At 37.9% G+C, this 23,041-nt stretch overlaps 3 protein-coding genes across 6 annotated transcripts in view; 2 read left to right on the forward strand and 1 right to left on the reverse strand.

Moving 5' to 3' along the window:
* Window positions 1–66: 66 nt before the first annotated feature.
* Window positions 67–951, forward strand: LOC115633328. Its single transcript, XM_030530761.1, has 2 exons — window positions 67–206; window positions 305–951. The coding sequence occupies exons 1-2, from the start codon at window positions 170–172 to the stop codon at window positions 868–870; spliced, it is 603 nt and encodes a 200-aa protein (XP_030386621.1). The 5' UTR covers window positions 67–169; the 3' UTR covers window positions 871–951.
* Window positions 952–2,744: 1,793 nt separating this feature from the next.
* On the reverse strand, window positions 2,745–5,845 carry LOC115633273 (DDB1- and CUL4-associated factor 6-like). 2 transcript variants are annotated; one of them, XM_030530683.1, is made up of 5 exons: window positions 5,783–5,845; window positions 4,813–5,411; window positions 3,954–4,756; window positions 3,469–3,890; window positions 2,745–3,287 (listed from the first exon to the last, which is right to left on the reverse strand). In XM_030530683.1, the coding sequence occupies exons 2-5, from the start codon at window positions 5,388–5,390 to the stop codon at window positions 3,009–3,011; spliced, it is 2,082 nt and encodes a 693-aa protein (XP_030386543.1). In that variant the 5' UTR covers window positions 5,391–5,411; window positions 5,783–5,845; the 3' UTR covers window positions 2,745–3,008. The 2 variants fall into 2 exon arrangements, with proteins under 2 accessions (XP_030386543.1, XP_030386544.1); XM_030530684.1 differs by lacking the exon at window positions 5,783–5,845 and adding an exon at window positions 5,660–5,769.
* A 572-nt stretch (window positions 5,846–6,417) lies between these two features.
* LOC115633354 (rhophilin-2) overlaps window positions 6,418–23,041 on the forward strand; it is a 49,316-nt gene continuing 32,692 nt past the window's right edge. Inside the window, exons 1-2 of one of the 3 annotated variants that reach the window (XM_030530791.1) lie at window positions 6,418–6,753; window positions 10,818–11,128. In XM_030530791.1, the coding sequence (XP_030386651.1) occupies window positions 10,916–11,128 (213 nt within the window). In that variant the 5' untranslated portion in view covers window positions 6,418–6,753; window positions 10,818–10,915. Of the gene's footprint in view, window positions 6,754–10,659; window positions 11,129–23,041 lie in introns of those variants that run through there. The other 2 variants (XM_030530792.1, XM_030530793.1) reach the window with 2 other exon arrangements.

Raw genomic sequence — 23,041 nt, forward strand, 5'->3', positions numbered from 1 at the left:
CATACATACATGTGCAAGTACACATATGTGTAAGTGCCTAACTAGGCGCCTGTCAATGCCAAACTACAAAACCAATAGTTGGAATTGGGACTGAGATTTTGGCTAGTTTATCGTATTTACCGAATGGTTGGAAGAATATTAATATATTTGCAAAAAGACAGAACTCAACATGGAGAATACTGCGCTTAGACGCGCAAATCGCAATTGTAAGTTTCCACATACATTTTGAAGAGTGGGTATATCGATATGCATGTATGTATGTACATATGTTTATTTTATTTCGTTTTTTCGCCAACGACAACAGTTAATAACATGAGGTATGAGGAAATTCTATGGGAGGCCCAGCGCGAAAATTATATAAATTTGGAAATAGTTCGACATTACCGCAGAGCTGCAGCCCTGCCCCGTTTTCCCGTCTTCGATATTGCTATCGATGCGGCCATAGCCCGTCACGGACTATATACAAGGAATGGTAACAGCAACGGCAACGGGAACCCCAATACAGAGGCATCAGAATCCAATGCTGAGCAGGACATGGATATGTGTTCACCACCTGTGCGACGCCAACGTTTGCAGCTGCCATCACCACTACCACCCGCACCACCACCACCCCCAATACAACTACAACAGCTGGAGTTGGAACGTACTGCCGGCAGTGCTGGACCTGAGAACGGGCATTATGTAGCGCTGGCGCACATGCACATCTATTCAGCAAATATGCAATTGAATGATTCCAGTAGAACTGCCACAAACAGCATTAATAGTTTAACTAATAACAATAATATAAACAACATCGAGCAGGACTCGGAGGGATTGAACGAAGTGGCTATGAAGGAGACAATCGAAAGTCTTGGACTGCGCCGCAACTGATGGAGATAATCAGTAATTTAAGTAGCTGTAGAGTATTAGTAGTCTGTGTGTTTAACTCCCCAATAAACTGTTCAAAGCCTAGTGTGCGGATATTCGTACCTTTAATTATATATAGTTTCTAGCGCCCACTAAAATAGTTTTAAATTTTACTCCAAACTGTGCATAACAAATAAAAATGCTTTCAAACCATACATATACGAGTATGTATGTACATAAGATGTTTATATAAAATGTACAAATTATCGAGTCGTATTTTTATTTTTGTTTACAACAGTTTATAATTTACAAGTTCGTATAAATACGTAATTAAACATCTTCTGCAAAAATCAAACTAACTTGTGGGTTGAGCAGTATTTCCGGTGAAAAATATAAATGGATGAACAAGGGTTGTACACCCAAATTTCAATTTGGATTTTCAAATTTGACTCATGTGATTGTCGGAAAAACTCCCAGTCCGGCCTAGGGTCAATAGTCTGGTAGCTTCGAAGAAAAATTTAAATAAAATGCATTAAACCTTTGACATCATCGACGGAATTTAAATTGCCCTCCAAACTTCCCTTATTCCACAGTTCCGCATAAACTTTAGGAACCTTCAAAATATATGTATATACAGACATTAGTGAAAGCTCAAACACCGATCATCCCTATGATAGTTATGTGACATAGTACACCGATTTTGTTGAAACATCAGAACATACTTGGCTAAGCATTATGCAAGATTCATGATTAAATAACTATGTAAAAATATTAGAATTAACATTATGCATAACTTGGAAATTGGGTTTGCACCGATCGTTGCTATGAAAACTATATATTATGAGATACAATACAATACTCATAAATACCATTTTTTTTAAAAGGATATCTTCATAGACAAACAAAATTAATTCACTAAAAGTTATTCCACCGATCGATTCTGTGGCAGCTATACAAAGGAATGAAGTTATATACTTATGATCTGCGTATGGATAGGGTAAGTCCACTTAAACTGTTCATACAGACGCTTATCGATTCGTCGATTTAAAGACCAACATGTGGAGTCAAACGCTCCTCGGGGAACGACTAAAATGTAGTAAAACAAGTTTATTGGGCAGCACTACTTCCAAATGTCAGAAAAGAAACAAGCAGTTGAAAAGCTTACAATGATTATACATTCTTTAATGATGTATCACATTGGGATTTAGTTTAAGAAGGAACAACTGTTTGAATTTCTATAATAAATGTATATTAGTTATGCAATAAATACTAAATAGGTGCGCACCGACAAATATTCACATCAAAATTTTGGGATCTAAATAAGTCTGTATGCATGTTTGTTTGTATAAACGGGGCTATTTGGTATTGCAATGCATATAGGAGCCACTTATCTCGCTTAAATGTCTAGATTGTTGGTTGTTTTTGTTTTTATGTATTTGTTAATGGGGCTGTCAGCCAAGAATGCAAATTGCAAAAAAAAAATTAAAACTAACAAACAAAAGCTTAAATAGAATAGCAAATGTTTGCGAAATAAAATATGTGTTTCCTATATGCAAGCCTGTGTGAGTATTTATAGTATTCTTAACAATTTCGGTCTTTGAAATTCAAATTCTTCAATATTTCTTTTTTAGAAAGCAATTTGAAAATATTTGATAGTCTTAAATCTTAGAGATCTTCAATTATCGTTTTAAATCCATTAATAATTTTGCTTAAACAACAATTTTCAAACTTTGTCGTCTTAGATCTTGTTAATTCATATTTTATAACTTAAAAGAAATTAAAAAAAAAAATCAATTGTATTTTAAAAGCACTTATTGAATTTTGTCATCTCTCAATTTATATCTTAAGAAATATGCAATTGTTTAAGATGCCTTAATAAACAATTTAATAACACTTAATTGTCGTTTTAGATGCCTTAAAAATGCTTTTGTATTTGACAATTTGTAACTTTTAGTAATCATTCATGTGTTGTCCCTTGATTTTTGAGTCGTTTGGAGGAGAAAGCAACGAAGGGAGGCATAAGTGTAATGGTTGATGGGAATGTATGTAATTTTGTATTTTTTTTCTAATTCGTTGTATGTGTAGGTTCGATCCAGGTTTGTAGATGTTGTGCGTGTGTGTGTGGAGCTGACAGCCCGTTCTTAGAAGCTATGACTAGATTTTTAATGAAAGTTCTGAGCGCCATTGTTGTCGTCTTCGTCGTCGTTGGCAACGTTTTGCTGGCCAGCAGTAGCTGCCGATCCTGCCATAGCAGTCTCTTCTTCTCTGGCAACAGCCTCCTCGGGAGTTGGAGCGGGTTGGGCCTCATTTGGCGGAGCATTATCACTGTTCGCCCTTTGACGGGACTGATGCATATTGGCCAGCACGCGTATCATAACCGGAGCCGGCACGGTAATGGTAGAACGCGCCTCCTCTAGCATAATCTCATTGCTTTTCATCAGCTGGAAAATGGAAAAGAGCCACAACAGATGAGTCGTAAGGTGTGGAAGAAAGCTTCTAAAAACTTTAGAGTAAGACCCAAAATTAGCATTAGGAAACTATATTTCGTGATCTTACGCTGATTTCTTTTTGATAATACTTTAATAAGTTGCATAAGTTGGTAAATAATTTTGCTATACATACTGTAACGATGGCCTTATCGTCGTTTCTGGGTGTCGGCTCAATAGGGGCCCACAATTTGACATTGTAATCAATGCCCGAACTGGCCAGATACGGCAAGGTCGGATGTGGCTGCACGCGATTGACGACACGATTATCGGCAACCAGAATCTTCACCACTTTGGCCGTATGGCGATTCCAGATGAAAATGTGACCGCAATCCGAGCCGGACATTATGAAATCGTCGCCCCAGAAGGAGGCACCCTTCACCATGGTGCGGGAATTTCGGTGGCCGGTGAACTTCTTTATGACGTAATTGAATTCCGTAATTGGATACTTTTGGCCATCCTCCCCTTCCTCGTTATCGTTTGGCTCATCGTTGTTGCCATCGCCTTCGTCTGCGCCTTCGCCATTGTCATCTTTTTTAGCTGCGCGGATCAGGCCAACTGTGGAGCATAAAAAGCTTAAACTTAAATATATAAATAGGGCACTAGCTGAGGCGTAATTACAGGATTCTGCTTCCTTCTCTGTGCCCTGACCGTTCCTTAATGGCGCTAGCCCTGCTGGCCGCTCTGCCAACTCCAGTTCAGGTGAAGCCACAACTTCCCGTACCGGCGGTCCTCGATTGGCAGCCGCTGCCCTGTTTTCCAAATTACTAATGAAAGCCTCAACGGCTCTGGGCCCGCGCAGAGCAAGGGTGCGTCCAAGACGTGAGTGGGAATTAATCATACGAATGATCTCGTCGCTGAGGCGACTTAGCACGTTCGGCGTGAGAGAGGGTCGGGCTTGGCCTATGTTCGGTCGTTCGATGCCCTCGGTGGGGGGCATGGAATTGGGACCGGTGTCGGACCAATCTCCGCGAAAGCGAAGCCGCGGCATTTCCTGATTTGGATCAGAAAAGGCGTCCTCGCGACGCACCTTATCCGTATAGCAATCGCTCTTTAAGAGCTTGGCATCCGAATAGCCTGGATGCTTCAAATCATATAGATATATGTGGTCCATCGAGTAGCTGATAAGCAGTTCTGATTCGTTTGGACTGAATTTGACGCAAGTCGGACGGTAGTGGCGATGCGTATACTCCATGGGAATGGGATAGGCCTTCAGAACGCGCGATGTGGCCTCGGGGCCATTCACCCCATTCGCTCCATTCGTGGTATTGGGTGTGCCGAGCATGCGACGATCGTAGATGCGTATGATGGAGTCGGTACAGCCGGCGGCCAAAAGATTATAATGGACAGGCGAAACATCCATGGCGGTAATGGAAGTGGGCGCCACAATATAAGCGTGTTTGGTGCACACACGAGAGGCGCATCTGCGAGAGACTTGGGCATTGAATTCTGTGCATCAGTTGGACCACGAACTACTTACTTGCTGCTGATACGCAAGTCGAAACAGCGGACGGTGCAGTCCTCGCCGCAGCTGATGAAGGTGCGGGGATTGTCGGTCAGCGGCAACACATCGTAAGTGGTGCCATATTTTTGGCAACTAAAGTGGCTGCTGTGGCGATCCTGATCTTTGATAAGTGCCTCCTCCACATTGGCCTTTCCAGCTCCATAGAGTGTCAAGAACTCAGTATGAATGACGAGGCCCTCGCCAGAGCACGAGATAACCGCCTGATCATTGGTATTTGGCATAAAGCGGGCACTGAAGATGTGCCGCTTATGCTTTGTTGGACTCTTGAGTGCCACTCGATAGTTCTTGGCATCGGTGATTACCAAGTGGTTGTCATCGGCACCGGACACCAAATACGTGCCACTGGCATTCCAATTAACCGTATTAACACACCCGTTGTGTATTTTTAAGGTGTCCATTAGCGCCAAACGCTGCACATAGTCGAGGGAGTTCTTCAGGCTAGCCTGCAGATAGCCCTGGGCCTGGCCAGCTGGTAAATGGGAAAAGCTGTCAATGCTTTTGTAGACACTCCGACGCAGCTTTGCATCGTCCATTGCTCTCTGTTTTGTTGTCAACTGAAAAAAAATGAACCAAACAAACAATTCAACTTAAGAGAGAGAATTTACACAAAACATATGCATGTACATTTTTCTTGTTTGGGAAAAAACGGAAGGCATTAATTTGCGACGCACAAAAATCAAAAACAATAGCGCGAAAAAAGTGCCTGCAATAGATTATAGAGCGTTCGTGTTTGTGTCGTTGTGTGGGTTGGCTATGGCTAAAATTATATAAAAAATAAACACACAATTATTTACTAAATCACCAGTAATAAAATTCTTGATTTTAAGCCACACTGAGAAGTTTTTGAAGGCGCAGAGATAGCAGGAAATACGTTGATTTTATTTCTCTCGATTGTGCTGTTTTTGCAATAACTATGCGAACGTACCGTTACTTTGTATTTTAATTGTTTGCGCACATCTGTAAAAACTCTCACTCTTGCAACAACATATTTATTTTTATCTTCCACAACTAGCTATCAGCTGGCAGCGGCAGATATCGGTGTATCATCGATATCATTTAAATTCACCGAACTCACCACTCAGCTACTTACCTCTACCACAGAGATGGGTCAAAAAGTGCAGCTGTTACTGTTACATTTAAATATTAAGTTACAACTGCGACTTTTATACGAATAGAATTGGAAACTTAAGCAAATAATTGTTATTGTAAGTAAAATTCCTTTTAATTATAGCTAATCATCATATTGATTTTTGCATGCAGTTATTTATTTAATACTATTTATTTAAAGCAATTGCATTTGCATTCGAAAAGCTAAATGAAAATCCCAGCCGAACTGTCTTCGATTTTAAAAAATGCTTGGTAAGTAAACTACTTTACTTAATTATAGAAATGATTTGTTGGCAAAATCAGCGTGTTTCATTGTGCTTACCTGTTACTTTGAATGTATTGTCACCTGCGCCATTCAAATAGTGGCGACAAAGTCACAGTAAAGTCACTCGGAAGTCACGACAAAAACAAATAATATCAATCAGTCGCGCCTTGAATTTCGTGACGAGTGGTTGTAAGCACGGGTAAAAAACGGGACAGCGTCAAAAAGCAAAACTACTTGTTGCGTTACTGTTTTTTTTTGTGTTTTGCTTTTTAACCAAAGTGCAATAATAACGTGTAAAATAAAATCAGGCTAAAACACCAACTTGCTGCTAAACATACAAACATATATTTATATAAGTCTGTATGAACGAACATTGAAACGTCGAACGTGTGAGTGCAATATTAATTGGAAATCTATTGTTTATCAAATAAATATGGCGAAAAACGACTAACGGTAACGGTAACAGTAGAAACACGCACTTCTTGTGTGCTATTGTCGTAGTTGTGTTTTGTGTGCACCGGAAGGTAAATAATGCCAACATACGAGCATATACATATGTATGTATGTACATATGTATGTAGGTACACCCACACATTTCTATGCACATAACTTTATTATGTATGTATGTAAATGCAAATGCAAGCTAGTGAACAAACTAACGGTACAAAAGAGTACATACATGCATAGAAGCTAAACACAAACGCAAATGCATATTTGTGGGTGTTGTGTTGTTGTTTTAAAATTTTGTTATTATTGTTATCGTCGTGGCTCTGGAAAAGTTAATGAACGTTAAAATTGTTGCCAACAAAGCGCAAAAACTTAAACAACACAAACACACACCCAGCCAAATGAACAAAAGCTGTGATTGCTATTGTTGTTATTATTGTTACTGCTATTACAACTGATGACATTTTGCTGCGCGTTTTACATTTTTGTGGCACGAAAACCAATTAGAAAATGCCAATGCCGACGAATCATAGCTGGTTTGTAAATTTTGCGAACATGTCAGATATGTATGTATGCACACACACACTGTTATTTACATTTAAAGACACACGTGTTCCGCTATCGGACAGAATTTATTGTTTTAGGGGAATATTTCCATAAACGAAATGAAACCCCTGCATTAATTCTATAGAGCGCGTAGCTTTTGTTAAATGCCAGCGTAGAAAGCGACAACAAAAACGTGTTTGTTTTTTGTTGTTCCCATCTAAAGACGCGCGCGCACACACACACACACACACAATAAGTGGAATGGGTTAGAGGGTCAGGCCTCAGCATCAACAGCAGAATCAGAACCGCCCGTCCCGTTCTCGTTCGCCGTCGTTGGCGGCGAAAGAGAAAATTCTAATAGGAAGCTGGCTCAATTCTTGTTCCAATAGAAAATAACTTTACACTATAGATGCTTTGATAAGAAAAAAAATAGCTTTATAAAAGTTGCCGAAACTGCCAAAAATTCAAATCCCAATTAGTAGCATTTTTGTATTTCCCAGCTGCAAAATGTTTTCTTTTGTTTTTTAATTGAATTTAAATTTCAAAAACGTTACTCAATAATTTGTACAAAACATTTTTGAATTTTACAGGTATGTCATGAATAAAGTATATTTAAGTTAAAACCAATAGGAATTCTATTTGCTATATAAGTACTATGTAGCTTTCTGCCAAACCAATTTTCTTAGAAAGACACTTTTCAAATCTTACTTCTTTGTGGACTCTAAGAGAGTGAAAAGATCAATACATATTCGTTGAAATCTACAATATAGCATTAGATTTATTTAATTTCGTCTATTTAATTGATGAAACGAGTTATGACTCAATTCTTGGGTTTATCAGGTTATAATGACTAATCAAAATATTGCCGTTTGTAGGTAAAAGCGCATCTCCCTTTCATTACAAGTCTAAGGCTTATCAGTGGATGGCCCAGAATAACCAGAGTTCTTGGCAGATATACACATATGAGCCTATATATGTACATCATAGTGTAATAACCCCAGTTATGACTAATGCAGGAATTGCCGTTTACCTACAAATGCGAATCTCACATTTATTACAAGTATTTAGATAAGAATTCCAGTCCGGGACTCAACCTTGAACCCCAATGCAGTGTTTATACGAAATTGCCACACAAAAGAAATGTTAATGAGCAGATGTTTAAACAAATTAATGCAATTTTGTTTATTTATTTTGCGAAATTCCATGTCACCTTAAAATAAATTACGGTAAAACATAAAAAAGGGTAAATCAACTCAAATTTAAATGGATCTGTTCTGTTTTGCTTTTTTGAGATCTGTGGTGGGATGCGTTAACCATAAGCGTTATCATCATTGTCTTAGCTGAGATAAGAGCAGAGAATGACAACAAAAATGCCTGAATGATGTATAACAGAGCTATTTAAAACAAGGTACCTGAGTCATATCTGTCCGTTTTATCTTAAATACGATATTAGCTTACATCAGAAGAACGGGGTTATAGACTCCTCTTATTCACGCAGAATAGGCTTAAAGCCGGAGGCTTGGAAGACCCATATTATAGCTACATATAATATACGATCAGCATGACGAGACTAATTGATATAGACATATCTGCCTGTCCGTTCGTTCGTTCGCCGTCCTGTTGGGCTATACGAGCTCCAAGAACCCTTTCAGCTGGGGACATGAAACTTGGCTATAGGGTTAGTCTGGATAAAATCGCCGTTCGATATAGCTGCCATAGTAGAGATCGGTGCCAAAAAGTTAATTTTCGGGCTGGCAAGGGCTTAGAATTATCAAAATATTTTACTGCATATTAGCGTTATTTCTGCTTAATTGGGATGGTAGGGCTCATAAAATATAAAATTATAAAATCCTAAAAACGATTTATGATTACGAAGGTTATATTAAAAGCAATTTATAGTTGACTGAGACTATCCTATAATTGCCACAGAACTAACCGAATTTACTCTTGCAATGCTAGTTTGTATGTAAACTTTATCTTCCTTTAAATGGAACATACATGTTGAATTGTTATTGCTTTAATTGCTTTGATTCCAGCATGCCGATTGGCATCAAACTAGGCACTTTTTTTGTCTTTTTTTATACTTTTCACCTTGGCCGCTTATACAACAATATATTAGTTTGCTAACTAAATGAGTTTGCAAGCTAACAACTAAACAGTTGTTAAGATTCTCAATAGTCTTATCTGATTAAACACGAGACATTGTAGCAAAACAAGTAAAATCATGTGACAAATTAACGTTCACAGCAAAAACCGTATACGAGTATACACATAAAGCATAAGAATGTTTTTCAGTGCTAAACTTTTTAGATTACTCTATTGGGGCAACATTTTTAAAATAAATAGAAAACCAACTGAATTGTATTTATGTATTACAACAAATTTTAAAACTAATCTTAAATACACTTGTCCTCAATTATCTAAAGCCTCAGCCTGGAAGGAAAATGGATCTAAAAGGTTTCATTTATATGCACATAAATTTTTCGCGAACAGGGCCTTATCTTGAACCTGTGTCCCAATTTTTGGTCTCCAGTGTCCTGCGCTTTGTCAGGATAAGCATACAGGAATCGAATTTAAAAATATGTGTATAACATTTTTTCCCAGTTAGGGATTGAATTTTGGATGTTTAGTGGTGGCGCTTTGTTAGTCACTGCCGCATTAAATACTAACAATTGATAGAATCGAAATTTAATGCAACTTGCAATTATATCGCGAACAAGCTTAATGCAGTTTCCATTTCAGAGTTATATCATAAAAATATACACTCATACATGCATATCATGTAAAGATATACATATGTATATGCAAACATGATTATATATATAAATCAAAAGCGGAACGCTTCAGTGAAATTTTGTTGCACTATCAGCAGTCAAGCGACCAGCAAGAGCTGAAGAAAGAAGAAAGAAACGGTGACAACAACAACAACAGGCTGAGAAGTAAAGGTGTTTGTGTGTTGTGCAGTGCTGCAGTCATTGAGATAAACTTTCCCATTTCAAGAAACAGAAACGAGAAAAATTAAAACAAGAAAGACTAAGACCCCACACCCAACTACCAACTGGCTGCTGCTTTAAGCCATTTTAAGTGTGACCAATTGGTATTTTTTTTCTCTTTCTCCTATATTCCAACAATAACAGTAGCAACAACAACAGCAATAACAACACCAACAACGAACGCAGTGCAATTTGTGTGTGCAATAATTTTTTTTGTTTTGTTTTATTTATTTTGTTGTTATATTTCTGCTACAAAATTATACACATTTTTCCTTTACTGTGGCAGTTGAATGCAGCAAACGTAAAAGAAAAGCACGCAGAAATTAATATAAGTGTCTACCTAATGTGAGTGAGTATGCGTGGATCACATGCACACCCATACATACATACATAATTACAAATTAAAATTCAATGAAAACTCTTGCTGCAGCTTCCGCGACCGCCGCTTGGCAAAATTGAAAACTGCCACAGCTTTGCAACACTGCAAGAGCTAACAAACACAGTGAGAAGAGGGGAAGAGACAAAAAATGATTAATTTTCCCGTTATCGCTTTTTATGAAAACCAAAGCTAATTAAATTAATTATATTATATTTAATGGCAGTTGAAATTGCCCCAGCCTTTGTGCGGTAATACAAAAAAATTAATAAATAACTTAAATTATTGGCAACACGCCAAGTTCTAAAAAAACAAACAAACAAAATGGACGCAAAAGTAAACGCCGTTAGGGTTGCATCTTCAGCCGCAGAAACAGCCGCATCAGCAGCAGCAGCCGTAGAAGATAACAGTGAAATGCACATCAACAGCATCACCATCAACAGCAGTAACAACAACAGTACCGATAACAGTAACAACAATAGCAGTATGGAAAACGAAGAGGACGAACCACAGGCTCTCTCCTTTTGCTTTGTTCGGGTGAGTACAAACTTAAGAGTCTCATTAAAAAGTGCGCATTTGTACGCTGACAACATAACCTCTAATTCAAGCTATTGAGAATTAACATTAAAATGTACAGATCTACAAATCTATTGCAACAACTTGTATAAGTACTTGTATTATAACAGAACAATGTACAAGTAAAATGGTCCTTTTGGGCCTCAAGAACTAGAACTCTTCTTTAGACCTACAAGGCATGCAAATGCAATTGCTCTAAAATATAACTAAGCCTCAAAAATTGCAATCCTCTTTGATTTCTTCAACTGTATTGCTACGGCTACTAAGTATGTGAACAGAATAATGGGGCTATATGAAGCAGAACTGTTCTTTAGACTCTAAATTTTCCACAGACCCACAAGGCCTGCAAATGTACTTGCTCTAACCAAACTCTAATTGCGCAACAACCTGCAGTGGGAACTTCTGGGCTCTACAACTCTATTGCTATGACTTCTGTGTAAACAAAAAAATGTCGGCTTCAAGAATCAGAACTCTTCTTTAGACCCTTCTTCACAGACCCACATTTGTAGGCTACAAATGCAATTGCTCTAAAATATAACTGAGCCTCAAAAATTGTAACCAAACTCTAATTATGCAACAACCTGCAGCGATCCCATTTGTGTTCTACAGCTCTATTGGTGTACTACGAGGAGGGGTCATAGTTGAGCGCTCACTGTCTGCCGCTCCCTGTGACAGTCGCGTCGCGTCGCGTCGGCTTCAACCAGCCGTGACACTCACCGAAAAAAAAAAAAAACAACTGACTCCAAATCTCTGCACCGGGAGGGTGCGTTATAGTTGTAATTGTTGTTGTTGTATTTGCAAGTGTATTGTTTTGGGGGGCCCGGCAAGCAACAAGTGCTTCGAAACAGTGTGTCAGCGACAGAGAAAAGGTGTAGAGACGAAATGTGTAAAACACAACGACGGCGGCATACGTACTCGTATTTACTTGTATATACGAATATGTACCACAAAACAATAATAGAAAGAGTGATGGGCAGAGACGGGAGCAGGAGGGAGTGAGGGAAATGGCAGGTCGCTTGACACGGTTATTGACTTCAGTTTTTTGGGCCGAGACCAGGTTCTTGAAATTCAGATTCAGATTCTTCAAGTGTTAATTTATGCTGTGTTCTTATGGAACCGAAACTCTGAACTCTGGGGTCATTGTCGCCATCGCCTACTTCCGTTCGGTGGCATGTCACGCCCCCGCCGTAGGCAGGCGTGTAATTAGCCACCAATCTACAAACTACGAGCACCTTATTAAATTCCAAGCAATTGCGCGTTACGGTTCTTACCTTTACTCACACAATTTTCGTTCATTAATATACATACATATGTATATATGTATGTACATGTACATGTATGTATGTATATGAATATTCTGTTTATTATTATTTCATTTTCTTTTTCGGTTCTTTGGCTTAGCCCCGGTTGGCCTCTTTGGCTTTCTTTGTGGCCATAATTTGTAAAGATAATTGTTCGTGTTCTGCAATTTGATTTTCTTTATTCCACTTTACGAGCCAAGAACCACCACATAAGAGTATATGTGTGTGTATGTATATAACTATGTGTCTATATTAATTGAATGCCAAGTCAAGTGGAATGCACACGCACAGTGTTTCAGTTTCAGTTCCAGTCACAGTCGGAGTCGGAGTCGCAGTCCCTCTCCCTAGACACCAGTTCTTTGTGGATATCAATGACAGGCACTGCAATTCTTCTGCTGTAATTCTCCTTCTTTCTTTCTTATTGCGTATCGCATTCAAACTCTGGAAGGGTAACATGAGCTCTTGCGAAAACAAATGAGGGGAGACTTTAATATACTACTTTAATATATACGTACGAGTTTATATAAGACATATAGTTATAAATTAGGTGAACTTGTTTAATGTTTTCTTTTAAATTTCGTACACATATATTTGTATAAAATATAAACTATTCAATGTGAATCAAAATGTTATGCTAAGATATTTATTCAGTACGATAGATATCTTGAGTTAAGTTGCACGGGTTAATGCGCAGACTGCTGAACAATATCACTTTGTGCATCAGGCCTGTACCGAGCTCCATCAAATCTGTTGAAATCAAGTTTCACAAATCAGTGAATTCGTTGAATTCAATGAATCGATGGAAGTGAAATTATTTCCATAAATTCTCCCATTTTGCAATTCAAATTCGATGAGAAACACGCCTGATCATTAATGTGTTTATTTAACTTTGACCAGACAATGCATAAATATATAGGATAAATTATAGAAATTACTACAAAATAAAAATATTGGTCTCAAGTGAGAACTCCAATTTAATTTGACATTAGACTTGTGATTGAACCTTATTCACACATGATACTACGCAATTTCCCCCGCTCACTACGCCGAAAGCCATTCAATTTCCTAGGAATAAATTGAATACGATTTTTTATGAAGTAATGAATAGTCACTAATAAGATACAAATAAGTACGCAATAAAGCAAGTTGGGAATTACAGTCGAAAGTTAAGAAAAACCGCAAAGTCAATTATTAAAGTTACTGAGAGCAAGGTAGCCGAGTCTAGCTGTAGCCTCTCTTGAATACTTAATTCAAATAACTATTTCTAAATGACTATTTTGTTCTGGAAAGGCGACTTTGGCCATTTTTGTTTTTTGTATCAATCTCGGTGGGTTTGATTTAAGTAGAGCTAGTTACCAATTTTTGATCTGTGTAGAGGGTATCTGTGAGTCAGTTAGTCGATAATGTGTATAAAAGGCGCAAATTATGTAGTATGATTGGTGTCGTTCTATTTGAGAGCGTGGTTCTAGCTAAATTTCATTAGTAGCCCAGGCCGGCGTCGGCCTCCTAATAACGAGCGGCGTTTTATGGACAGAGGGAAAAAATTCAAATGAACAAACAACTTTACCGACTTGCATCGAATTGAGTCGTCTTGGAAAGCAACATAGTTTGCCCCATTCAGATACTTTGATTTTTACGAGCCAACGCCCAGAGTCGGAATCGGAGTCTAGTCTCTGAGCTAAGTCAGCCAAGTCGTGCTAAATAAATAAATGGCGAAAAGGCGAAAACGAATGTGCGACGATCATTAAAAATGCATTTGCCAGAAGATTAGCGCGGCTTTTATGGTAATGTCGTCGCCCAATTCCCCTCAGACCTATACACTATACATATCACAATATCTACATATGTATATGAATATTTCTATATGCATATCTTTATTTATTTAGTTGATTGGATATTTTTTTTGTTTTTGCAATATGTGAGCTGACACGTGGGCTCATGTTTTTTGTCGGCTGATGATGGACGACTTAAGAAAATTTGTCATTAGCCTACTCAGTCGACAACTTAATTCGGCTATCTAACGAAACTACGGCTTTGGGCCACTTTCATTTTTCATTTTGGAGCGTCTTAAGTGCCAATCGATCAAAGTGCCCGAACTTGTGGGTATTAAGCGATAAGTACAAAGAAAGAGTGAGAGAGAGGGAAAGAAATTATAAACGTGAAGCGCTCGTCCTTGCTTCGTAACGCTGATGCTGACCACACCCCAAAAAAAAGAGTTTATTAATCAACAAAAAAAAAAAGAAAAAAAAACACTCGCTGTTTGTTGGATTGTTTGCATTTCTTGTTTTGTTTGTGTGACCGCGTAGGTATGCCAAGATATCAAATATTTTCGCTTTTATAATGTGGATATTTGTCGTATAATGAGTGTGTGGGCACTCAGTGCCTGTCTCTCTTTGTGTGTATGTGTGTGTGTGTAGGTTGTTTGTTTTGGCCACGTTATTGCTGCGGAAATTAAATATTAGTTAATATGAACAAGTACATACATAACAGCCAAATAACACAAACTTGAGCGACTATTCAGAGCTCTTGAGAAACACTCTTCAGCTATAATTTGCATACCCTGTATCCGAACGGTTTAAGGGCACCCCTTCCTTTAAGTACGTAGTCGTATATGATCAGTATGAGGCATCGAGTCGATATAACGTTGTACGTCTGTCCATCGGGCCCTTAAGGCGTCTATTTGTCTGAGAGAACTCTTAAACTCTTGATTGTAAAAGACATGCATTTAAAGTAAAATGTCAAAGGCGATTAAGTTAACATCAGAATACTGAGATATTAAAATATAAATTCATGAAGGCTATCAGATCATTATTGACCCTCAATCGATCACACCTTGTTAAAAAAAATTAACTTCAAGCAGTTACGAATCTGGCTTAGACGTTGAACTTGATTTGCGGTGACATCAGCAGATCTGCATAACCATTATGAACATCTCTACATCTTTCGATAGTCTGGTAAGGGCATTCTCTCACCATATACATATGTATGCGCCGATTACTATTTTATATCTCATGGTTTATTCCTGCTGGTCATTGTTGAGGCCCAAATAACAATGGTCTTGTCATGCTTTGCATTTCTTATGCATTTGGGCTTAAGCTGTATCTGCAAATAAAGTGCAAAAAAAAAACAGAGAAGAAGAAACAAACTGCAAAGTACATAGCAAGTGATGTTAAATGTGTGAGATTTTTCACTTTCCCAACGGCAATGACTGCGGCTTTTTCCAACGATCTTTACACAATTATTATCGCATGAGATTCCAAATAGATACAAATGCATCTTTAAAAACAAGCCAAAAAAAAAAGCACTGACAAAGAGAAAAATGTTGATGTCAAGAAAAGGCGGCGACCCCTTTGTCTGAGCTGTCAGCGAAGGCACAAAGTCCTTGGCTCGCAGCTAAACCAACTGTCTGGCCAATTGGCGGCATCAACTGTGCAGCATCATCTGCATCATCATCTGCAGCAACTCCTGCTGCAGTTCGGAGAAAACTTGGTTCGTTGCGTATGGGAGAAAGTTTATGCAGGCAGTGGAGAAAATTGAAAACAACAAAAATAAGTAACTGAATATATATATATATATATACTCGTATATAAACAGTTGATAAATGTCGGTGGCGGCAATTGGCGACAAGTTTAAGCTATGGGCACAGTCTGCGATAGATGATAGACCATTATAATAATAACAATTTGTGGATGCATGCAAAACGAAACTTGTTAACACACTGAACACTTATCGTTCAGTTTAACATATCTATGCACGTATTGTAAATCAGCTGAGCACGATGTGCTGGTAAATTGGTTTCTTCTTAAACTGATGTGCCCGAAAAATATAAAAACAAATTAATGAAGTACAGCATTATTGAAACAGAAGTCAAAGCGCCAGTTTTGACTTTTTTTTTGCCTTAAGCTGGGTCGAAACCACGCACCCATTACTATCTTCTTAATCATAAGCTTAATCAATTAAATTAAGTAATTTTTTTAATGCCTCATAATATTCTGAAATCCCATAAAAATTTGTGTATAAACTGTCATAGGAATGACAGTCTGTTCTTTTCGATATTATAACCATAATTGGTATTTAGGAGTTATTTGTATAGCTCCACCATAATCTCAAAATTGGCGAATAGCTTTCAACAAAATAGTTGGTACAACAAGGTTTATTTTAGGTGAAAGGTTGTATTAGGAAAAGGCACAGGATGATGGGTACAGGGTATTCAAATAAATAAATATATAAAAAAAAAATCAATCGGTTTCATTCGTAAATAGTAGATGTTGATTTGTTGAGTTGAGAGCCAAAAAAGTATTGTTATTTAATTAGCAATTATTGATAAATACTTGTAGCAGAATTGGAAAGGGATGAATGTTCTGTTTAAGAAACACAAGCCGCCAAGTCTGATATTTGTATGCCATATTAACATTTTTGCAAAGATTCCCATCAGAAAGTGTTCATTCTTAGGAATATTTTTTCTATATGCTATTCGAACATACTAGCTGGCTGTATATAATACTATAAGTATGTATGTTTATGTGCTTAAGCAATTATCAATAGCTTAAGGCCGAGCAAATAAACACCAGTGAAGAGTATCTATGTGCGCGTATGTAGCTTCGATGCAGTAAATGGTTGGTATTTGGCGTGCAACTTATGCGGAAAGTGAGAGCTATAGCTACAGCTAGAGCTTGAGCTAGAGCTGGAGAATGAGAAAGGTTGCTTGCACGCAACATTTCTGGTTGCCAGACATAACTCAAAATAGCTGAGAAATGCAAATTGCTGGCTGGCTGGCTGGCTTGTTGTTTTGTTTTGAAACGTGTAAAAAGCCAAAATCTTGTCTAGTCTCTTGTCGCGCATACAAATTTCGACAAGTTTTTCCTATTGTACCATAAACGATTCACAACAACAGCAGCAACAACAACAATAACCATACAATAACAACAAATACAAATGGTTATGCAAATCGAGACAGCTGCTTAAAGATGACGCTGACGCTGGCTAGGGTCTGGGTTGGGGTTAGCGAAAGGCTTGACATGTCATCGATTTAGTTACGGGGACTGTTACGATTACGCAACGCATGTTGTGCGTAACTGTGTCTTTGACTGCGTCTAAGCCCGGCCCAAACATCGGAAATCCAGGGCTAACACCAATTAGAGTTCAAGAGACAGCCACTTTAGTCTTAAAAGAACATGTTGTATATTGTTTTTTAATAAACGGGAACCATAATTGAGACCCCACACCAAGCAGACCACACGACGCTACCAAATAAAGTTGTTTTTCGACCACTTTGTAAGAAAATATTGCTGCTAACAAACTTTATTTGAACTTTGTTTAATATTTCCCTCTAAATATTTTTACCAAACAATGCTTGCAGATTAATTTCAAGGCAAACATAGACTTTATTTGGAGCTAATATGCGCTTCGACCTTTTGGGTACGCGCTATAAAAAAATTGTACATACCTATTTAGTCGTAGATACATAGAACTAATAAGTTTCGGATCTAATTAGCAAATATTATCTTCGAAAAAATTACGGTAAACGTTCTGTTTGATTTTCTATTAAACAATTTTGTGGCTCTTCTGGGTGTTTTGCGGGCTTTAGACCGATTCGATAAAAATCGATAAAAATCATTAAGTTGGGTTTATCTGGTGAACTAGGTTGGTCCTAAGTGTTGCTAAGTGTTACTTCTGTCTCCGCCAGCAGTGCTTTAGGGAAGCATTTTGCAGGGTCTTTCCTACATCTTCCATCCGTTGTGATACTCGTCCGGCTCAGTTCCTGTCTCCATCTTCGAGTCTGCGCCAGACATCTGGTCCCATGAAAATATTAAAAAAGACAAGCAATACTTGTATACAACGAAAACTGCTAAATAAAAGTGAAATTCTGCTAGTATTTCTATGTGTATTATGTAACCGACCTTCCAACGAAATACCTCATCATGGCATCCAACTGCCATAAATAGATATGTTGGGGGATAACGAATCGGAAGGACACTGCAAATATTTTCATTAATGGCAAATCTCGCATGGTGCGGTGCTGTGCTGTGTTGAGCCGGTTAGCCTACTTTGTTGGCCATGTTGAGGAAGTGCTGCGACTGCTTCGCACGCATTTCCCCAATCTGGTGATGAATAGCTAAAACCTGAACCAGTTTCTAGATGTCGCGGCGACAAAGTCGACATTGCCATTTTGTTTTCCTCCCATTTTCGACGCATTTTGTGTCCGCATCGCCCCGACGATTATTTGGTTCGTTACTTGCTTTTTTTGGGTGGCAGATAAAACTTCCCGCTGCCAAAAGCAATCAAAGCAACCAAAATCAAATCCATGGTAACGTCTGGGTCTGGTCAAGGAATTTCACTCTGGTTTTTACAAACACACACGCACACACACACATACACACATCCATTCATTCATTCACAAACAGATTCCAATTTGCGGGAAGCTTTCGAAAGCAGTTGGAAGCTAAATGCACCCCTCGTGGCTCGATGGCCACACAAAACGCATGCCACATGCGAAGAGGAGAGTCTCTGTTACTGTCTCTCTGTACACTCGAAAAAAGAATTGGAGGGGTACTCTTCAATTCAAAAGTTAGATGGAAAATTAGTAATTATCGGCATATGTTGTCCGTAGGTTTTAGGAAATTGTTAACTTAAAAATATACCATCAGATTTCAGCATTAAATACTACAAGAGATAATTTCTGGACACCTGTGCAATATTTGAATGCCCCATTTAAAAGAATCCCAAAAATTGTGCCTAGCGATGTGATAGACTCTCCAATTTTGTTTTTTTCCAAGTAGGGAGGGAAAAAGTTGATCAATTCTTCACAAAATTAGTGGGACAACGTTTACTGTCAGTGTATTTATTAGTTCGATCTTGCATTTTGTGAAACTTGTTCAACAGGTGTACACATACACACATACACACATACACACACACACACACACACACACATAGATACACACGCATATGGACACTTGTTCATGCGTTTAGTTGATAAGCGGGCCGCCGCTTTGTTTTTTCAGCTCAACAAGCATTGCGGCAAGCCTTATCTTTGGCATAACAACAACAACAACAACTGAAAGAAAAACAAAAACAGCGACAAAAGCAGTAATTACGCCAAAAATGACGAAGCAAAAAAGTGCAAGTGAAATGCTTGAGATGGAGCGCCTATAACTAAATGGCTTTAGAGTAATGTTGTTGTTTTTGAAAAATTGTTTATTGATTGCCACTTTAGTTGTTGGTTTTCTGTGGGAAAAAAGAGTAATGGAGATGAGAGCTCGCAAAATTTCTAAAGGCACAAATTTGTAGAAAATACAAAAAAGTAGGTATTTGGGTAATTCCAAGTTTTTACCTTTGTTTTTATTGAATTTCGATGGATCGATGGATGGAATATGAGTATGCATTTAATTTAAGACTTTACTCTACTTGTATATTAGTCGGGCAAGTTTAATTTATGTTTTATAAATAATTGTGTTGGGGAGTAAACACGAATTCTGTAGATCAGATCGTTTTTTCATCATAATGACTTTTGACAAGTTTGTTAATTAAATTAAACTCCCATTGGTTGTGTTACCTACGAAATGTTTTTTATAGATCAGATTCTTCTATCCTTGTAACGAAGATCACCTTAACTGAAGAGTTTAAGTGCTTGACATATATGTATGTATTTTGTTTGCGGATGTAGTTTATATCTTTCATGCCTCACTATACCTCGAAGGGCTCTTCTTAACTTGTGTTGGTTTTTGATGCTCTCAAATCCAAAAAATATAACTTGAGGCTGACAAGTAAGCGCTAGAAATATAAGGTTTTAGTTTTATCAGATAGATCGATTCCAAAAAATTAAGTCAAAACAATATTTAAGTTTTATTAAAGCGATATCCAAAACTTTGTTAACATAACTATGCAAACATAAAGTTTCTTTGATTAAGTTTCCAAAGAAATGCTTTCTTATAAGTAGATCAGATCGTTCTTGTAATCTTCTTATAAAGATCTCATGAATGCAGATCATCTTAACTGAAGATAATTAATTCAATGAAAATGTTTACTTTGTATTCGGATGTAGTTCATTTATAGTTTGTTCGAGCTATATTTAAATATTTTGAGTAATAAGAAGATAATGTTTAATTGAAGCCAGAAGCTTTGTCTTTGAGTTTCTTATAAGTATCATCACTTCTGATGACTGCAACTTGGCTGCTGAAAACGCTACCTTTGCACACGTTGGCCATATGGTGATCGAGATCGGTCTTTAATAACAACTCGTATTGTACATTGTCGTAAATATTGACCGTAGATAACGTGACCCACTCGTAGCCACTCGTAACTTCTTGCACCTCAGCTATATGCTTATCTCTCACGCATTTCTGCACATTATCAGCGCCGCTCTGATTTCGGCTGACTGACTCAGTACGTACTGACTTATCTGCATACATATCTATATCTATATATAGGTATATCATTGAGTCGAGTCATCAAGTCGAAGCACTCGAAGTACGAGTAAGGCAAAGACAAATGCCTGAACATACTCGTAACTGACCACGCTCAAGGTTCTGTCATTTATTCAGTCAGGCAGTCAGGCAGTCAGTCATTGCGACATTTGCTCATCAGCGCTCTGCTCTGATAAGAAAGAAGACTGGAGGAGGGTGAATTGGAGAGCCGAAGGAATGCCATATAGCTTGACATCTTTTGTAAATCAATCCATGACTCTAATCAGTTGAGCGTTTGGGCCCCCGAACTTGTTGCTTGTCGGCTCTTTTTTGACTTTTCGGGGTTTTATTATTATTACAACTTTTTGTATGTGCAGGTATTTTCTTTTGTCAACGTGGCTCGTTCGGTTTTGTTTCATTTAAATGCATTTTTATTGTACGCGAGTCTACGGGTTTATCAGGTTTCCACTGCTAGACCTTTTAAAGCCTGCGACTGTGGCTGCTTGCTGCCGTAAACGTTGTTAAATAATGCAACAACAAAAACAACCAAAACAACAACAACGGCAGCTCATGTCAATGTGAAATGTGCTTTTCATTTCAGCTGTTGTTGTTGTTGTTGTTTTTGTTTAACCAATTCACAAAATTTTATTGACTTGCTGCTGCTCGCTTGATGGGCGTATACTCGTACAGTTTCTTCTTCTTATTCGTCTTCTTGCCGCATTTCTTGAGCACTTTTGTTATTGTAACTTCTGTTGTTGCTGTTGTTGCTTTTGGGGTAGGTAATTTGGGTTATTGTTACAAATCGGTTGCGTAACGATGTTCAGTTTTCGTTTTGGGTTGCATTGCGATAAGGTTAAGGCTCCCAAAACACTGTCTGCCATGTACTTAACTTCTTTTTTTTTAGGCTGATAATGAGTAACAGAAACAACAGCAGAAAAAAGGAGAGTGTTGTAATATTTAATATACATATGTATGTATGTATGTATGTATATACATGCAACTAAAAATGCAACTAAAAATGCGTAAGCTGGGTGAAGCATTTGTCTGTAAGCACGAAATTAAAATTGATAAGAAATAGCGAGCCAAAATTTTATAAACATAGCTACATTACCTGCACTGATGTTTCTGTGGATTCCGCTTTGGAATACTTCAGGGAACAAGGTGGGGATAATATGCCCGTTGACGGATCAAACACTTAAGCAGTTCTCCTCAATGCTCCAGTGTACCTAAACCCATACGTGGATTAAACTGGTCCGCTGGGCTATATTGTTAAGAGATTAACGCCAGTCAGCGGTGATTCCTGAGTTGTCTACTTTGGAATGGTTGGGGATAGGTGTTGAGAGGCCTTCTGCATCGCTGCAACTTCCTTCTGATACATATGCTGCAATGATGCGGGAACGACAGGGAGAGCGCTCTCCCTTCGTGCTAAGAGCCATCCGCGACAACGTTTATTATAAATTATAAAATCTCTCAGAACAGCAGACAATTCATTACCCTTGCATTGCCCTAATCATATACAAATAATGAATCCCAACTCATTGAAGTACTATATAATTATAAATATAAATCTTAAATTGACAATACACTTTAACTATTCATGAGTAAATACATGGAGGCGCTCCAATTTCCAAATTAATGAAAATCTCATATATACATAGTTTATTCTAAAGATTAAAATTCATTAAAGTCTGAGTCTGAGCATTAGACTAGCCTTGGTTCACTTAAAGTCAAGTTAAACGTAATTGTCTTGGGCTGCCTGACTGGCTGGCTGGCTGGCTGGCTGGCCACTGAACATGAAATTACATTCAAAGGCAATTACATAATGTTCAGGCTAAAAAAATGAGAAAAATGAACAAAATGCTGCGACTGTTGCGACTCTTACTGCAATTTACGCAATTCCATTAAAAAGTTGACACACACACAAAAAAAAACAACGAAAAAAGAGCCGAAATTGTTTTTAAACGTGTCTCCGGCGGGGGTGACAGGCGGCGGCAAATAGTCAAAAATTCCAAAAAACAAAGCAACGCAACAAAGCAACAACAACAAAACATTCAATTATGCTACAACAGCAAGCAAAAGCACCGACAACAGTAATGCAAAAAATGTTTAAAAAAAACATTTAAGCAACAAAAGCATAAAGCATTTAAGCATTAAAAAATGTTTTTTAA

Source organism: Scaptodrosophila lebanonensis, unplaced genomic scaffold (genome assembly GCF_003285725.1).
Source record: "Scaptodrosophila lebanonensis strain 11010-0011.00,11010-0021.00 unplaced genomic scaffold, SlebRS2 tig00001418-arrow-arrow-pilon, whole genome shotgun sequence".
NCBI classification, from domain to species: Eukaryota; Metazoa; Arthropoda; class Insecta; order Diptera; family Drosophilidae; genus Scaptodrosophila; species Scaptodrosophila lebanonensis.